Source organism: Oryzias latipes, chromosome 1 (assembly GCF_053564925.1).
Source record: "Oryzias latipes strain Hd-rR chromosome 1, Olatipes_Hd-rR_3.1".
Classification (NCBI taxonomy): Eukaryota; Metazoa; Chordata; class Actinopteri; order Beloniformes; family Adrianichthyidae; genus Oryzias; species Oryzias latipes.
In genome coordinates, this window is record NC_136237.1 from 22458694 (window position 1) to 22473631 (window position 14938).

Here is a 14938-nt window from a genome sequence, read left to right on the forward strand (position 1 = left end):
GGGCTTAATTCAATTCACTGTTGGCAAGAAACAAGGTTCCCACCAAATTCCTGAAATAAAACCTCCCATTTCCACTCTCTGTGTATGTTTTTGTCACAGCCTCGTTCTGGCCTCATCTTTCCAAAGCTTCAATCTCTTCCTCTCTATTTTTTTTAAATCCTCTGCATCACTAAGTCATGGCATCTTAGGTTTGAGCAATTACTGTTTTGGCCATTTTTAAAAGGTTACTGTGGAATGATTTCATACAGGGAATGGGCAATATTTTATAAAATGTATGACCTGGTTGAGTTTTAACAACAACAGAACTATGTCTGATAAAACCACAGCTGCTCCAGGGGTTTGTTGGTTCAGGGTTCTTATCAGCAGTGTATATGTATTGCACGGGTCTGGTTGCTATCCTTTTTTGACAGTAAAAAAGAGTCTAATGCTGGGCTAATGACATGTATAAACCCAGCAATGGAAATTGTATGGTGAGACCTCTCTATATACAACTTGTGATTTCCCTAAAGTGATTAGAAATTTTACAGTATTGGGTATCCACCAGCGTCTTATTTTTAATGATGCCGTCATATTTGCTTTTTCTTGTTTTCAGGATACTAAAAGGTAAATTATATGTATCCAGTTCCCGCCAACCAAGCTACTCACATCCTCTCTGCTGACATGTGCAACCCCGAGGGCTCAGTTGCGGAGCAGGTCACATTGTGCACCAAATCACTTCCAGACGCCTCCTTCTCACAGGCTGAAAATGAAAAACACAAAGAGGCCTTCGTGATTTCTGGGAGGAAGCAGTGTGACAGCTGCATTAACTTGCTTGTTTGCTACAGTGAGTTCGGAAAGTGATTTATTGATTGAAGTAGCATTCTTAAGAGGAAGTTTACGCACATCAATGTCAAGAAAGGATCGACCACAGATTTTTACAAATTGCTTGGATGAATGGTGGTGAACGAATGCAGAACAGAGGCTTGTTCAGTCCGGTCAGAGAAAAACGGCTCACACTCATGTACACAGGCAGACTTTCAAACTCCCACAGGTTTATTCACATAAGAAATATAAAAACCATACTGGACAGCATACATATATAGCTTAAGAGGATACATATACACAAGTTAACGTCTGTGACACTGATTACTAAAAGGGGCTTCAATTTATGTATGTCTATTAAAGTCCCACCCTAATTACCACTCTTTCTTTTCCCATCATCCCTCCATTTACACTCTCTCTCACTAGCTTACAGCCCCCAACACTCCAACCTAACATTATCGTTGCAACTAAAATGGTGAGCAATAGAGGAGCTATCCAGCTGTATAGTTTTTTTTTTTGCCAAATGCCAGCTCAGACGAGGAAAACAGATATTAATGGATCCATTTCTCTGGAATGGAATGCATCAGAATGGAGCAGAGCAGGGAGCTTGTGGGTTTTATGTAACAACTACAAGGTTTTTCAAACAGCAATTTTTTCCCGTCTACTCCTGATTCACAACAGTTTGAATAAAGAAATACATAGAAACACAGTTTTAATCATAATTTTCTTTATATTTGTCCTCCATTATGAGAAAAATGCAGCAAGAACATGTTAAAAACACCAAAAACACAGTGGTTCTTTAAAGACAAAAGAAGCAAAAAGATTGCTATAATGATATTTCATCAATGTTTAACTAAAACAATTCCTCTAAAGCTTTTTTGAATCAGCTATTTCGTTTGTAAATTTCCGTTGGACAACATATTTACAATTTTGACAGAAAAAGTATAAAAGTATGAGCAAACATCATAGCTTAGACACAGTCAACCAAAATTTTCTTTCAAACAAAGTTATTTTTAATGTATATGAACAAGTTAAAATAGGTCAAAATCTATAATGAACTTGTTTAAAGGTTTAGTCAAACCTTGACCCACTTATCTTTAACTTTAGCTAAACTAATTGTTGTCAATCTGCAGAACAAAAGACGAGATTGCATTGTTGATAAAAAAAACAAATCAGATTTCCATTTTTTGCATCTTTAATTTGAAGTTTTTATGTGCTTTCAAAGCATTTAATACCTGTGTCTTTACAAAAGTAACAAGGTTTGAGTAACATACTATTGCAGCAATATAACACTTTATAAAAGTGAATATTAAAGATATATTTATTCGTTATGTTATCACAAGCTACAATGACACAACTATACCAGTAAGGTTCACAGTTCCTGACTGCTTTTAGATGGCTAGCATAAAACCTAAAATGTAAATACAAAATATTGGTAATAATATTTAGTAGTTTTTCTTTTTTTGTCTTTAATGAAAACATGCCATCAAGACTTGTAGTGGTCAGTGGATTTTACGTTAAACTAAAGCTTTTTTTTTCTTCCAAAAACACAAGTTTCCTTTTCCCAATGTTACAGACTTAAACATTTTTTCAGTAAATTAAAGTTTGGTATTCATGGACACTTTTCAGAGTTTTCTTGAGACATCAGAAAAAAAACGGAGCGTCAAATATGAGAAGTTCAAACTGAACTTGTACACACACCACAATGTGATCCATGAAAACAAAAAACTGTTTACGAACACTGCAGATCTTTGATAGTGAAAACGACAAGCTGTAAGAATCCGTAATGTGCAGTTTGGCTTTTATCATTCATGAGTGGTGAAGTCGTGGGAACAGCTTCCTTGGTTTGTCAGCCTCTGACAGGAGTCATCCAGCCTCGTATCCTTCCCGGTGGTGCTGCCCTTTACAGGAATAGCAGTCTGCCTCCTGGAGGGAAGTCATTTATAGCGTTCAGCTGTATCCCCTGAAAGACCGTTCCTCCCCATGCTGCTGTGTCTCGTCTTTTTTTAATCTTTAACGTCCATCTCCGTAGTTGTGGGAACGTGATTGGGGATTTTTTTTGCTTTGCATTTATAAGGGCATGTAGCCAATTTGTAGTTTCTTTGAGAGCACAAACGTGCAGAAAAAAGTCCTCATTTGTTTCCAGAATGATGTTGAAAAAGCTGTCAGTTGCTGTCTTTCCTGAAGCTGCGGTCCGTGTTGACGTTGTTGGGTTCTGGGCTTTTGCACTGGATGCTGGTGCCATTAACGGCTCCAATGCTGCTCTGCTGGTTATCCGAATAACACCAGCAGCACAAGCATGACTTGGAGAACATGTGAAAAAAGGAGAGAGAGAACATTTCATCATGGCAGTGTTTGTTTCAAGTTTTTTTTTCCTCTTTTCCTCCCACAAAGCTCCTCTAACATGCAACCTGGTGTATCTCCAGCCTTATTCCCTTGACCAGCATTTGCAGTGTGTGACTTCATGCTATAAAGCTACTTTATATTTCACCAAACTGCTTTTACATGTCGCTTAAAGATTTTCATCGCCCGCCTGACCTCTAAGTCATGAAGGATAGGTTGTCCTAAGATTTTAGCGTCGTTGTGAGCGTGTGAGGGGAAATACAAATAGAAGTGTCTGCAAAATATGGGTACAATACCTTGAAGCAGTTTTTGAACTTCTTGCTGACAAAGTACAGTATAATGGGATTTATGCACGAGTTGATGGTTGCCAGATTGATGCCGAAGTAATCCAGGATCAACAAGAAACTGAAATACAAAAAACAATAAAGAACACAATCAAGCATATCACATTTTGTTATCTTAATTTGGCCGTCTCGTGCTTTTTGGACAAGTCTGTCTGCATTTTATGATGCTTTTTCCAAAGATCTTTACTGTCGGGTGCCTCTATGTTTGGTTTTTTGGGTTCTTGCGTCTTTGGCTGGTTTCAAGTATAACTTTCTGTGTTCGTGTCATGTTTAGTGGTTGGATTTTTCCCCCTGCTCTGCCCACTAACTACATAACATCAGGTTTTAGTTGCTAATCATACACAGCTGTGTCAGATTCTCATCCTTCTCAGTCCTCAGTTTTAGTTACCTTATGTCTTATCTTCTGTCTTGTTTTACTTTGTGATGGAAATTTTTAAAGTCATGTTCCAGTTTCATGTTTGCTGTTTTTTCATCACAGGCTTTGCAGGTCAGAAGATTGTGACTGTTGCTGTGGTTATTGTGTGTGTGTTTTTTTTCTTTCTTACTTCTGCAGACTCATAAGCCGCTGCAAAGCCACATTTAATTAACTTAATAGACAGTTGGCTCATGTGAAAAGAAGAAAAAACAAAAAACTTTGTCCAAAGAAGACTTCACTTCAAAACTCCTGTCCACACTGAGGGCACACAGGTTGAGGACTGTAATGCCCACTGAGGCCTTCTGCAGAAACGGCACCAATTTGCACAAACACAGACCAAAAGTGCTGTCATCAAACGGGAAACGTGAGGCCAGGAGCTGGATCACAGAGAGGAATGCACTTAAAGACTGATTCTCAAGAGATGCAGGACCATTTCGTTTTTACCACTGAGAGCATGCACATTGATAACACACATCTTATTGCACAAATGTTTTGCTTTACAAACTGGGTTTCCCAGACAGCAAAACTCCTTGCGACACAATATTTCTTCTCCAGCTTCTTATCATTGAAGTCCCGCTCCAATCACCTTTTGATCTATTTTAAACGTGATCCAAGTGGTCTTTTAATCACGATTATGCTGTTTTTTGCCAAAATAAAAACCTGTGTTGTTTTTTTAGGACAAAGCTTCTGCAGAGCGGCAGGAGTTCATTAGAAATTCCCCTCTGAGCTGTGGTTGGGATGGTTGACATGTAGAAACCCCGCCCCCCTTCCCCTCCCCGCTGCTGAGAGCTTGGAGCAGGGAGCTTGGAGCCTGCCCAGCATATTCTCAATCCCAAACAAGCTCTTTTTTTAAAACTGCAATTTTTTCAACTGCTATTGATTCTTCCTTCTTTTTTATGTCATTCTTGACAAAAATTTCACCCTTAAAGGGACTTTTTAGTTGGTGTGATGTATCAGCGCACACTCACTTCAGTAGTTCACACCGCGTCTTGTCATTCTGCTGGTAGACCATCTTCTTCAGAATCCGGCTCAGGTGCAGCGGAAACCAGCAGAGGGCAAAGATGAGCACCAGGCAGAAGACCGCTTTTGCCACCTCCCTCCTCTTCAAACGACATGAAACACAAAATATCAGGAAAGTTGTGTTTTTGTATCATCTTTTTATGGGACAGTTCATGAACAATTGTGATAAAATATATAGCAACTTGATCACGTTGGATGAATTGTAAGTAATTGACATGTTCTTGTCATCACCTGCTTAAGGTGTTCACTTAGAGCTATCCGGAGGCTGCCTTTCCTGTGATTGAGCATCTCACAGGTCATTAGAGTGTAAAAGACAGCTGTGCAAATCAGTGGAACGCAAAAGTAAAAACCAAACAGCCACCAGTCCTTTGCATCTGTATAGCCCTAGAGGGAGAAAAGAACATTGTTACATTGGATTTTAAACAATTGCATGTATTTAACAATTTTTTTCTCCAGCCTGAAATTTCATTATTGACTATTTTATTCAACTATACACCACCATTTATTCCTATTTTTTTCTTTTATTCACACTTTAAAATGTCTCTTTATTCAGTATCCCACTTTTAAAAAACGCTGTTTCATGAAATAAGCTTTGTGTTTTTGAGTTCAACAGACAGTGATATCTGGTAGAGATTACTCGGGTTCTGTACATGTGGAGCCGTCCATGTGGTTCAGCTTAAAGTCCTAGGCTTCAGTAATTGCACGAGGGCTGCAATCAATTATGGGCTCTGAGGTTGTTAAAAGGCCGTGATCTAAAAGTAAAGGAAAGTTGAGTGAAAGCTAATACTTCCCTCAAAATGTTGAATGTTGCAAAAAAGATACAGCTTTCATAAAGTAAAATGTTTTTTTTTATTCTTGTATAAAATTGTTTATGGTGTCTCTTTATTCTCACGGACTTTCAGGGGAGATCGATATTAGGCAAAATAGATGCCTGATGGGAACAGCGAAAGACTTGAGTTATGTTATGTTTAAAGAAAAAGCAATTTATTTATTTATTTCATCTTGTTAGTCAAATAGCTGGCTTTTGTGTCAAACTGTTATTTTAACACAAAATACCCCATTTGTTTGAGTTTATTCTTAGTTTTTGTAAACTTGTGGCACTTTTCAGGCTTGTTTGTGCATTTGTACAATTATTTTGCTTTAAGTTCCTTTTACAGATTTCCTCTTTTTTAGACAATCAGAAGGATGTTAACCAGGATTTGGTGGAGACTCTTGAGACTCAGGCAAAAGCAGTAGGCATTCATCTAGGCCCCAGGGTTTGCAGTGATGAAATACTTCTAATTAAGAAAAAAAAGGTGCTCCCCGGAGAATATTTTAAAATGGGTTTCTAAAAAAAATATATACATATTTTGTAGCAAGAATTCTCCTTCCATTCTTGGTGTCATCTTACTCACAACCAAACCTCAAACTTTGTAAAACACTCATCAAAACTTTTTCTACTATTTCAAAACATTTGTCCAAAAAGACAAAACTTTTTTTTAGCCCACATGAAAATCTAAAAACATCGTAATAACAGAGCAGCTTGGGTCAGCTGCCGGCAGCTTTTAGTGCTATTTGAGCTGCTTGAAAGCGCCCCCATCCTCATTTAACCCCTGCTGTCCTCTACTGTTGTTTGCATTAATGCACCTGAGTTTCCTAATCCAAAATGTTGTTTGTGTACCTGCATGAACTGGGTCTTTGGGTTGAGCATGCAGGTGCGTATGGTGGTGTTGGTGTAGTTGAAGGTGACCATGTCAAAAACGATGGCTTCAGGAACGGCCAGGATGAGGGAAAGAACCCAAATAGACACAATCTCGACGACAGTGAGCAGAGGGATGCCGACTCCCTGCACTCTGCTCCAAGATGCTACAGCCCTGTACCTGTGACAGAGCAGGATGCACAATAAACATGTTTGCATCTTGTTACATGAGTGCGCACAGCACTTATGTGATGTAAAGATAGAAAAAAACTCTAAATAAAATAATAAAATGTTCAGTTTATTGCCTCCAGACCAGCAAAGTTCACAAGAGCAATCCCTTTTATTTAAATTTCTGGCATCACATCAAGCACAACAAGCTGCTCTGTAAGCACACAATCAAAGTGTTAAGAATTCATGAGAAGAGATGATCAATTGTTTATTTTTAATATCCAATATTTATATTTTTGTAAAGCCTCCAAACAGACTGGCCCATGTTGGCAGTGAGGTCTGTGCATTGGCTCCTGATTCCTATGCAACGAGTACTTGTTTGCTTGTTTGTTTCATTAATGGAAAGCACTTGTCGAAATGTTTTAGTAAAATCGTGCATCAAGATTTTATGGCAAAAACAATATATTTTTCATGACACATTTGAATTTCTCTGTTGAACAACGTGGCTGCATTTATATTTCACTAAGTGGTAATGCATCCACCTTTTTCTCTTCCTACAACAATGAAAAGATCCAAAAGGGACTTGTGCAGATTCATGATACACTGAGACAGAGATATGCTACGCATTTGTTGGAAACAAATTGGAGGCTTGTGATTTTGAGCAAAACTGTATTAATAGTCACAGAGGTCACTGGAACTGTCTGGATGCTTCAACCATTGGAGCCTGTTAGAGCAAACCTTTTGTACTTGAAAGTGGGGAGAGCATTAAGTGGGATGATGCTGAAATTCAGCATTTGAAGACCATTATTTATTCATTACAGAATTTCCATTACGTTGCTTTCAAAAACAAACTTAGCAAATACTTCTGGTCCAGGCGGAGTAACGTAAGCACAACAATTTAAGCTCACAGTGCACATTTTACATATTAGTTGTTGTACTCAAATATATTATTGCGCTAATGAACAGGGATGAGCTCAAGAATGATACAACTAAACAGGGAAATAAACATTTTTGATTTTAGTGCTTGTAATTTATAATCAAAAGAGCCTCCTGAAAGTTTTATCTGTCTTTCTGAAATATTTGTTTTTACTTTAACTACACTAGAGAAAAATTGATGTAAATTATTCAATTTTTAACAAAAATACCAGAAATGCTAGTTTATCAATTTGGTTTAGTGTTTTTCTTTTTAAATTATTATTATTTCAGCATTAAACCGAGCAACATTAACTGCTTTTTCAGGAGGAACATATTAAGGTAATCATCATGGTTTTTTATCCAGGTCCCACTTTTACAATGTTTACACTAAACGCTTTGTAAAAAAAAAAGAAGAAAGAAAGTAATTTGATATTATCCAGTAGTATCCGCATGTAAAATAACAAGTCCTGATGTGAAGGCACTCACCTGTCCACACTGAGGGCACACAGGTTGAGGACTGTAATGCCCACTGAGGCCTTCTGCAGAAACGGCACCAATTTGCACAAACACAGACCAAAAGTGCTGTCATCAAACGGGAAACGTGAGGCCAGGAGCTGGATCACAGAGAGGAATGCACTTAAAGACTGATTCTCAAGAGATGCAGGACCATTTCATTTTTACCACTGAGAGCATGCACATTGATAACACACATTTTATTCCACTAATGTTTTGCTTTACAAACTGGGTTTCCCAGACAGCAGAGATAAAGTCATAATGCTAAGCAGAACACAATGACATAAACATTTAACAAACTTACTATCCAACCGTGAATAAAGTTCCAAAACTTCTTGCTTGTTCAGTAACAGCTAAAATAGTTTCTCAACAACATTTTGGAGATAAAAGAAATGTGCACTTTTGTGATGTGTCATGTCTTCTTAAAAAACCCTTCCTTGGTGGAAACTGAGCGAAATGTTTCCTGTAATTATGTCAGTTTGATGTCTGCAGCATCTTTTCTCCCTATAAAGCCTTTGAGCTGGCCATCTAACAGAGTACAGGGCAGGTCGGATTGAGAACCCATTCTGTTATTTTAATTCAGATTTTTTTTATTATGACAGAGATTAAATAGTAATCAAAGTTAGGTCAACATGCATGTATTGCATAAAAATGCTCTTTCAAGTATAAACAGATGAATAAGTAGGGCCTATACCAGGGGCGGGCAATTCCAGGCCTCGAGGGCCGGTGTGTCTGCATGATTTCCAGATAGTCTTGGCCTACTCATGACTGATTACCTGGTTCAGGTGTGTCCAGCCAATTAGAACATGCCAGAGCAGGGTATGCTGGAAAACATGCAGGAATGCGGCCCTCAGTGCCCACCTCTGGCCTATACTATAATTTAATTTCCAAGTCAGAGAGGAGGCTATACCACACTCCCACCCAGAGCTTGGGTACACAGCCCCAACAACCACAGATACAATGAACGAGGCAGCAATTGACCTGAAAGACAAGATCATGTCTAGAATGAACACTAGGCAACCCCGACACAAGCTACAATGGTTAAGTGATGTACCGCCTGAAAGTCTCCTGGAAACTGTGAATGAAGCATTGAGGGCAATTCCTACCACAACAATCACAGAAACCAATGAACCGGTCTACACCTCAGCAGCAGTGATCTTTGAGATGCTTGGCTATGAGACCAACCATGGGAGAAAACAATACCCACCATGGAAGCAACGGTTAGAGGCCAAAATCAAGGCAACTCGGAAGGATGTGAGTAAGCTGACAGAGGCTCAAAGAGGTACAATGAGCAAGCAAGTACCTAAGAGATACAGCCAGATGCCCATACCTGAGGCACTGAAAACTGCCCTGACATGATACATGCCTACTAGCCAAAGAAACTCTCCGTACTTCACGAGCGCCTGGCAGCAAAAAGGAACCAGCTGCTAAGAGATGGGACTCACCCCGAATGGCTAACGGAAGGGCGAATGATCCTGATCCAGAAGGATCCCTCAAAGGGTGCAGTCCTATCCAACTACCAGCCAATAACCTGTCTCTCCACAACATGGAAGCTCATGTCAGGCATCATTGCAACAAAGATAAATAGGCACATGGATCAATCCATGAGCACCACACAGAAGGGCATTGGTAGAGACTCCAGAGGAGCCAAACACCAACTCCTGGTTGACAGAACAGTCGCTCAAGACTGCAGGTCATGACACACCAACCTTTGCACAGCCTGGATTGATTACAAGAAAGCCATGATTCAATGTCACACAGATGGATCACTGAATGCTTGGAGCTGTACAACATCAACAGGACTCTAAGAGCCTTCATAGGAAATTCGATGAAGCTGTGGAAAACCACCCTTGAAGCCAATGGCAAGCCACTTGCACAAGTGTCCATCAAATGTGGGATACACCAAGGTGATGCTCTGTCCCCACTGATGTTCTGCATGGATCTGAACTCCCTCAGCCAAATAATCAACAAGACTGGCTATGGATACCGATTCAGAAATGGGGCCAACATCAGTCACCTCCTCTACATGGATGACATCAAGCTATATGCTAAGAGTGAGTGTGACATTGACTCCCTGATCCACACCACCAGGATCTACAGTACTGACATTGGGATGTCATTCAGGCTTGAGAAATGCAGCTGGATGGTGACAAAGAGAGGCAAGGTAGTCCACAAAGGAGGGGTCTCACTCCCAGAAGGAACAATAACAGACATTGAGGACAGCTACAAGTACCTTGGAATTCTGCAGGCAAATGGCAACCTGGAGCAGGCAACAAGGAAAGCTGCAACTGCTAAATACCTCCCACGAGTAAGGCAAGTCCTGAGAAGCCAGCTCAATGGCAAGAATAAGACCCGGGCAATAAACAGCTACGCACTGCCAGTTATCAGATACCCTGCAGGCATAATAAGATGACCAAAGGAAGAGATACAGACCACGGATGTTAAAACACAAAAGCTCCTCACCATGCATGGAGGGTTCCATCCCAAATCCAGCACCCTGAGACTGGTGGACTGGGTCTAGTGAGCGTAGAAGCCACTATCCAGGATGAAACATCCAAGATGCATGAGTACATCAAGCTCAAGGCCGCAACTGACAGTGTGCTTAGTGAATGTCTCAGGCAATGGAGAGCAGAGGATACAGTGCTGGAGGACAGATCCTCATGGGAGGACAAACCCCTGCATGGGATGTACCACCGGACCATAACTGAAGTGGCAGATATCAAGAAGTCCTACCAATGGCTAGAAAGGGCTGGCCTACAGGACAGTACTGAAGCGCTCATCCTGGCCACTCAGGAACAAGCCCTGAACACCAGAGCAATAGAGGCTCAGATCTACCACACCAGACAAGACCCAAGGTGTAGGCTGTGCAAAGAGGCACCTGAAACAATTCAGCACATAACTGCAGGGTGTAAGATGTTGGCAGGTAAAGCATACATGGTGCGCCACAATCAAATGGCTGGAATAATATACAGGAACATGTGTGCAGAATATGGACTGGAAACCCCAAGGTCAAAATGGGAAACACCTCCAAAGGTGGTAGAGAATGAAAGGGCAAAGATCCTGTGGGACTTCCAGATCCAGACTGATATAACGGTAATGGTGAACCAACCAGACATTGTAGTGGTGGACATGAACAAAGGAAAGCCGTTGTGGTGGATGTGGCAGTGCCAAGCGATGGGAATATCAGGAACAAGGAACACGATAAACTGGAGAAATACCAGGGACTCAGAGAAGAACTGGAGAAAGCATGGAAAGTGAAGGTGACAGTGGTGCCTGTGGTAATTGGAGCACTCGGGGCAGTAACCCCCAAGCTGGAGGAGTGGCTACAACAGATACCTGGAAAGACCTCAGACCTCTCAGTCCAGAAAAGCGCAGTGCTAGGAACAGCTCCCAGGCCTCTGGTAGAGGACCCGAGCTCGGAAGAGAAACCACCCGCGGAAGGGTGAGAGGGGCTTTTTTTAAAATAATATCAAATATATATAAACATGCGCTTAAAGTGTCCTCAAATTTTGTAGAAGTGTATATCATCTAAAGCAGCCACAGAAATTGACGCCTTATTTATGTATGGCACAAGTTTGGTCAAGGACTTCAAATGCATGCATTTCTTTGAACATACAGCATATCACCAACTTTTTATATTTATTTTTTGCAATATTGCTGAAATGAATAATTACGTTTGTTTTATAGAAATACAAAATTGCTACTGAATGGAACTTTTCCTCCTAAAGGACTTAGTGTATCTGAAAAATTATCTGTCTCACCGCCTTTTTTGGGTGACAGATAATAAATGATAATTTCAATAAAAAAGTTGCTTAGTTTTAAGATATTGTACTCTTTACTTTGTCATATATTGTTAAGTTTGTTTGAAAATTATTAAAAACACACCAGCACAAAATGCTTTCTTCACTTTACTTCTAAATTTGTATTTTTAAGTAAAATATCGACCAATAAGATTGTTGTCAAAAAGATAAATAAAAACTATTTGACATAAATGAGAAAACTTTAAGTTGTTCTTTTAATTATGTAGGAAAGAAGAAAAAACAAAACAAAAACTACAGATTATAGGTATATGCATTCATTAATGAAACTATTTATTAAAATATTGCAAAAAGGTTGACGTCATGCTGATATTCACAAAGGTTTTTGTGTTCCTCTTGGACCCAGAGTTTTTCTCATAGGAAAATCTTGCCAAAAAGGAAAGAACAAGGAAGTTACAGGATTGTGAAAGCAGCTTTTTCTTTGTTTGTGAACAGACAGCCCCCCCACACACACACTCCCCATATGATCCTTGTTTCCGTTTTGCACATGTGTTACTCAGACCAAAAAGTCACTTTGCCCTCCTCAGAGTCCTAAGTTAATTTTAACCAGGTGGCTTTCTCATTTTTCCTTTTTGCACAATGCTGTTCTTTAATGTGGCTCAAAAGATCATGTTGACGGATCGCTCCATTTTTCCATTGTTCTTTATTATTACTCAAATTGTGACAGTGTTTACAGGCATAAATCAGACCAAAGCAGGAGCCCTGCAATGATTCATCACATCTGTCACACAAACACTTCATATTTCAAAGCGTAAACAGAAGGGTTGCGAGTCACGCAAAACCGAGCTGTAGTGTGCTGAGCCCCGTTCGCTAATTAAGGCCTATTTTGATCTTGTGGATAATCATTTAGCCACTAACAAATATACATTCTAAAGTTTTCTGACAACTCACTGCAAGTTGCTCTCTTCTTATAAACAGAGAAATGGAGCAAACAGTGACACACAATCAACTGAGAGGCAACAAGAATCTTTTACCCCTATTTTTAATTTGAAAAGCTGACATTCTGAGTTGAATTGTTTTTTATTTTGTGGATTTGGTGAGTTTAGAAATTTCGCGATAAGGTCAAAGGGGATTGAAATAAACAAATAGAAAAAATGTGTGACCACCATTTTTTTAAGCACCATTAGCTTATTTCATTGCTAATCTTTTCATATGATAAAGATAAGACTCAGACTGATTATACTTTCCCGTCTATCTGCACACGTCCTTAGACCCCCCCTCCCACTTTCTCCCCTTTTTCCCGTCTGTAATATTCCATTTTATCTGTGTGTGTCAAGCTATTGTTTCTGCATTTCATCAAATCAACAGGCCGACCTGACACTCCCCGGAGGCTGAACTGAGGTTAAGACTACAATTAAATCTGCAAAAGTGGAGAGAAAAACAGTACCTTGTATACATTGATGGGTATATCAATGAAAATGTAGATAAGGTCACCCAGGGCCAGACTAGCGATGAGGGCATTGGGCCCATTCCTCATGCACTTGTGCTGGTATATAATCCTCAGGAGGGTGGCATTGCCGACCAGGCCTACCACAAAAACGACGATGGAAATGATGGTGTTGATGTACTTAAAATAGCTGTTAATAGATGGATTTATGGGACACATTGGGGGTTTTCTGTTAGTTTCATTGGAGGAGCTGGACCTCAGAGCTTGTGTATCAAGTCCTCCACGAGAGGGAACACTGGGTCCTGCGCTTGGACTGACGGTGGTATGGAAGTCTGGAGAATGGAGAGTGGTGTGGACCAGAAAACCTGGGAGAGGGTCCTTAGCTTTGTTGATTTGGCACAAACCCATGGTCACCATACAGACCATGAGGACAAACAAACTCCCTGCTGGTGGGGCCATTGTCAGCGTAACTGAGATCTTTGCTTGCACTGAGTGACAGACTGTCAAAATGTGTCACTAGTGAGAAGAAAATAGAGAAAGAGAAAAAGGAAAAATTACTTTTTTAATTTTACTGTTAATGCACATTATAGTTTTCTATCACATGTGTGAAATAATATAATATAATATAATATAATATAATATAATATAATATAATATAATATAATATAATATAATATAATATAATATAATATAATATAATATAATATAATATAATATAATATAATATAATATAATATAATATAATATAAAATAATATAATATAATAACTCCCCAAATTATAACTCTGTATTCTTCCACTTTCTAATTTTAAAAGGTTTACGGGTGAAGTCATGATTTTTCTAGCTATGAAAAAAAGTTGTCCGGGGCTGATTTCCAGTAAGCAGTGCAAAATGTTAGCAGAAAGGATAAATAGATGAGCAGCCTCATTCACAGAACAAAGCACACATTTTCCCTCTTAACATTCCTCCAATCTGTAGAAATTTTTTTTTTATATGACAAATTCAGACCACTTTATGCTTGGTTAAAGAAGTTAAAAGTTTTAAACTTTCAGTTTTAAAGCCCTTTTCATCATGTCAGAGTACAGGCAACTCTTGTAGCCCAGAGTTCTTCCTGTTCAAAGTCCCTGCTGTCACCAAGTACATAAAGAACTATTTAGCAGCCAGCCCTTCAAGTAGCATCACAGTTTAGCATCAGCATGACACTGCTGGGATATGTGACAGCACGCAAACTGATCTAGCCATAAATAATAAATACATTTGGTTTTCACCTACCGCTTCTAAAATGACTGCCTGGCCCCCTTGGAAACCGTCAGGCAAACTTTCAGCTGAAGCCCCCAGACATCTGTATCACATCACATGAGTAATTAACGCACTATCAAAGCTGCATCGTATCCCACTTGGTTTGAGCAATGCACCCGTCTGCTCTGAGGTGCCTTCGCATTATGGCTCAGAGTTTCCTATGGAGAGTTTGCAGTATGTCTAAGTGGACGTGCTCAACTGTGTGTGTCTGTGAGGCTTTGTGTATATCAGTGTGTGT

The 14938-nt window shown here is 39.6% G+C and overlaps 1 protein-coding gene across 1 annotated transcript; it reads right to left on the minus strand.

The window, feature by feature from the left end:
- Positions 1 to 1011: 1011 nt before the first annotated feature.
- ednraa (endothelin receptor type Aa) lies at positions 1012 to 14938 on the minus strand. Its single transcript, XM_023957632.2, has 8 exons — positions 14674 to 14938; positions 13403 to 13918; positions 8171 to 8298; positions 6584 to 6782; positions 5155 to 5307; positions 4872 to 5005; positions 3441 to 3549; positions 1012 to 3104 (listed from the first exon to the last, which is right to left on the minus strand). The coding sequence occupies exons 2-8, from the start codon at positions 13859 to 13861 to the stop codon at positions 2967 to 2969; spliced, it is 1320 nt and encodes a 439-aa protein (XP_023813400.1). The 5' UTR covers positions 13862 to 13918; positions 14674 to 14938; the 3' UTR covers positions 1012 to 2966.

Excerpts from the sequence above, each read along its gene's own strand:
- ednraa (XM_023957632.2), bottom strand. The coding sequence starts at position 13,861 with ATGGCCCCACCAGCAGGGAGTTTGTTTGTCCTCATGGTCTGTATGGTG. Across the intron at positions 8,299-13,402 it reads TACCCATCAATGTATACAAG|CTCCTGGCCTCACGTTTCCC; the intron begins GTACTGTTTTTC and ends TCTGTGATCCAG. Across the intron at positions 5,308-6,583 it reads CAAAGACCCAGTTCATGCAG|GGCTATACAGATGCAAAGGA; the intron begins GTACACAAACAA and ends TTCTCCCTCTAG.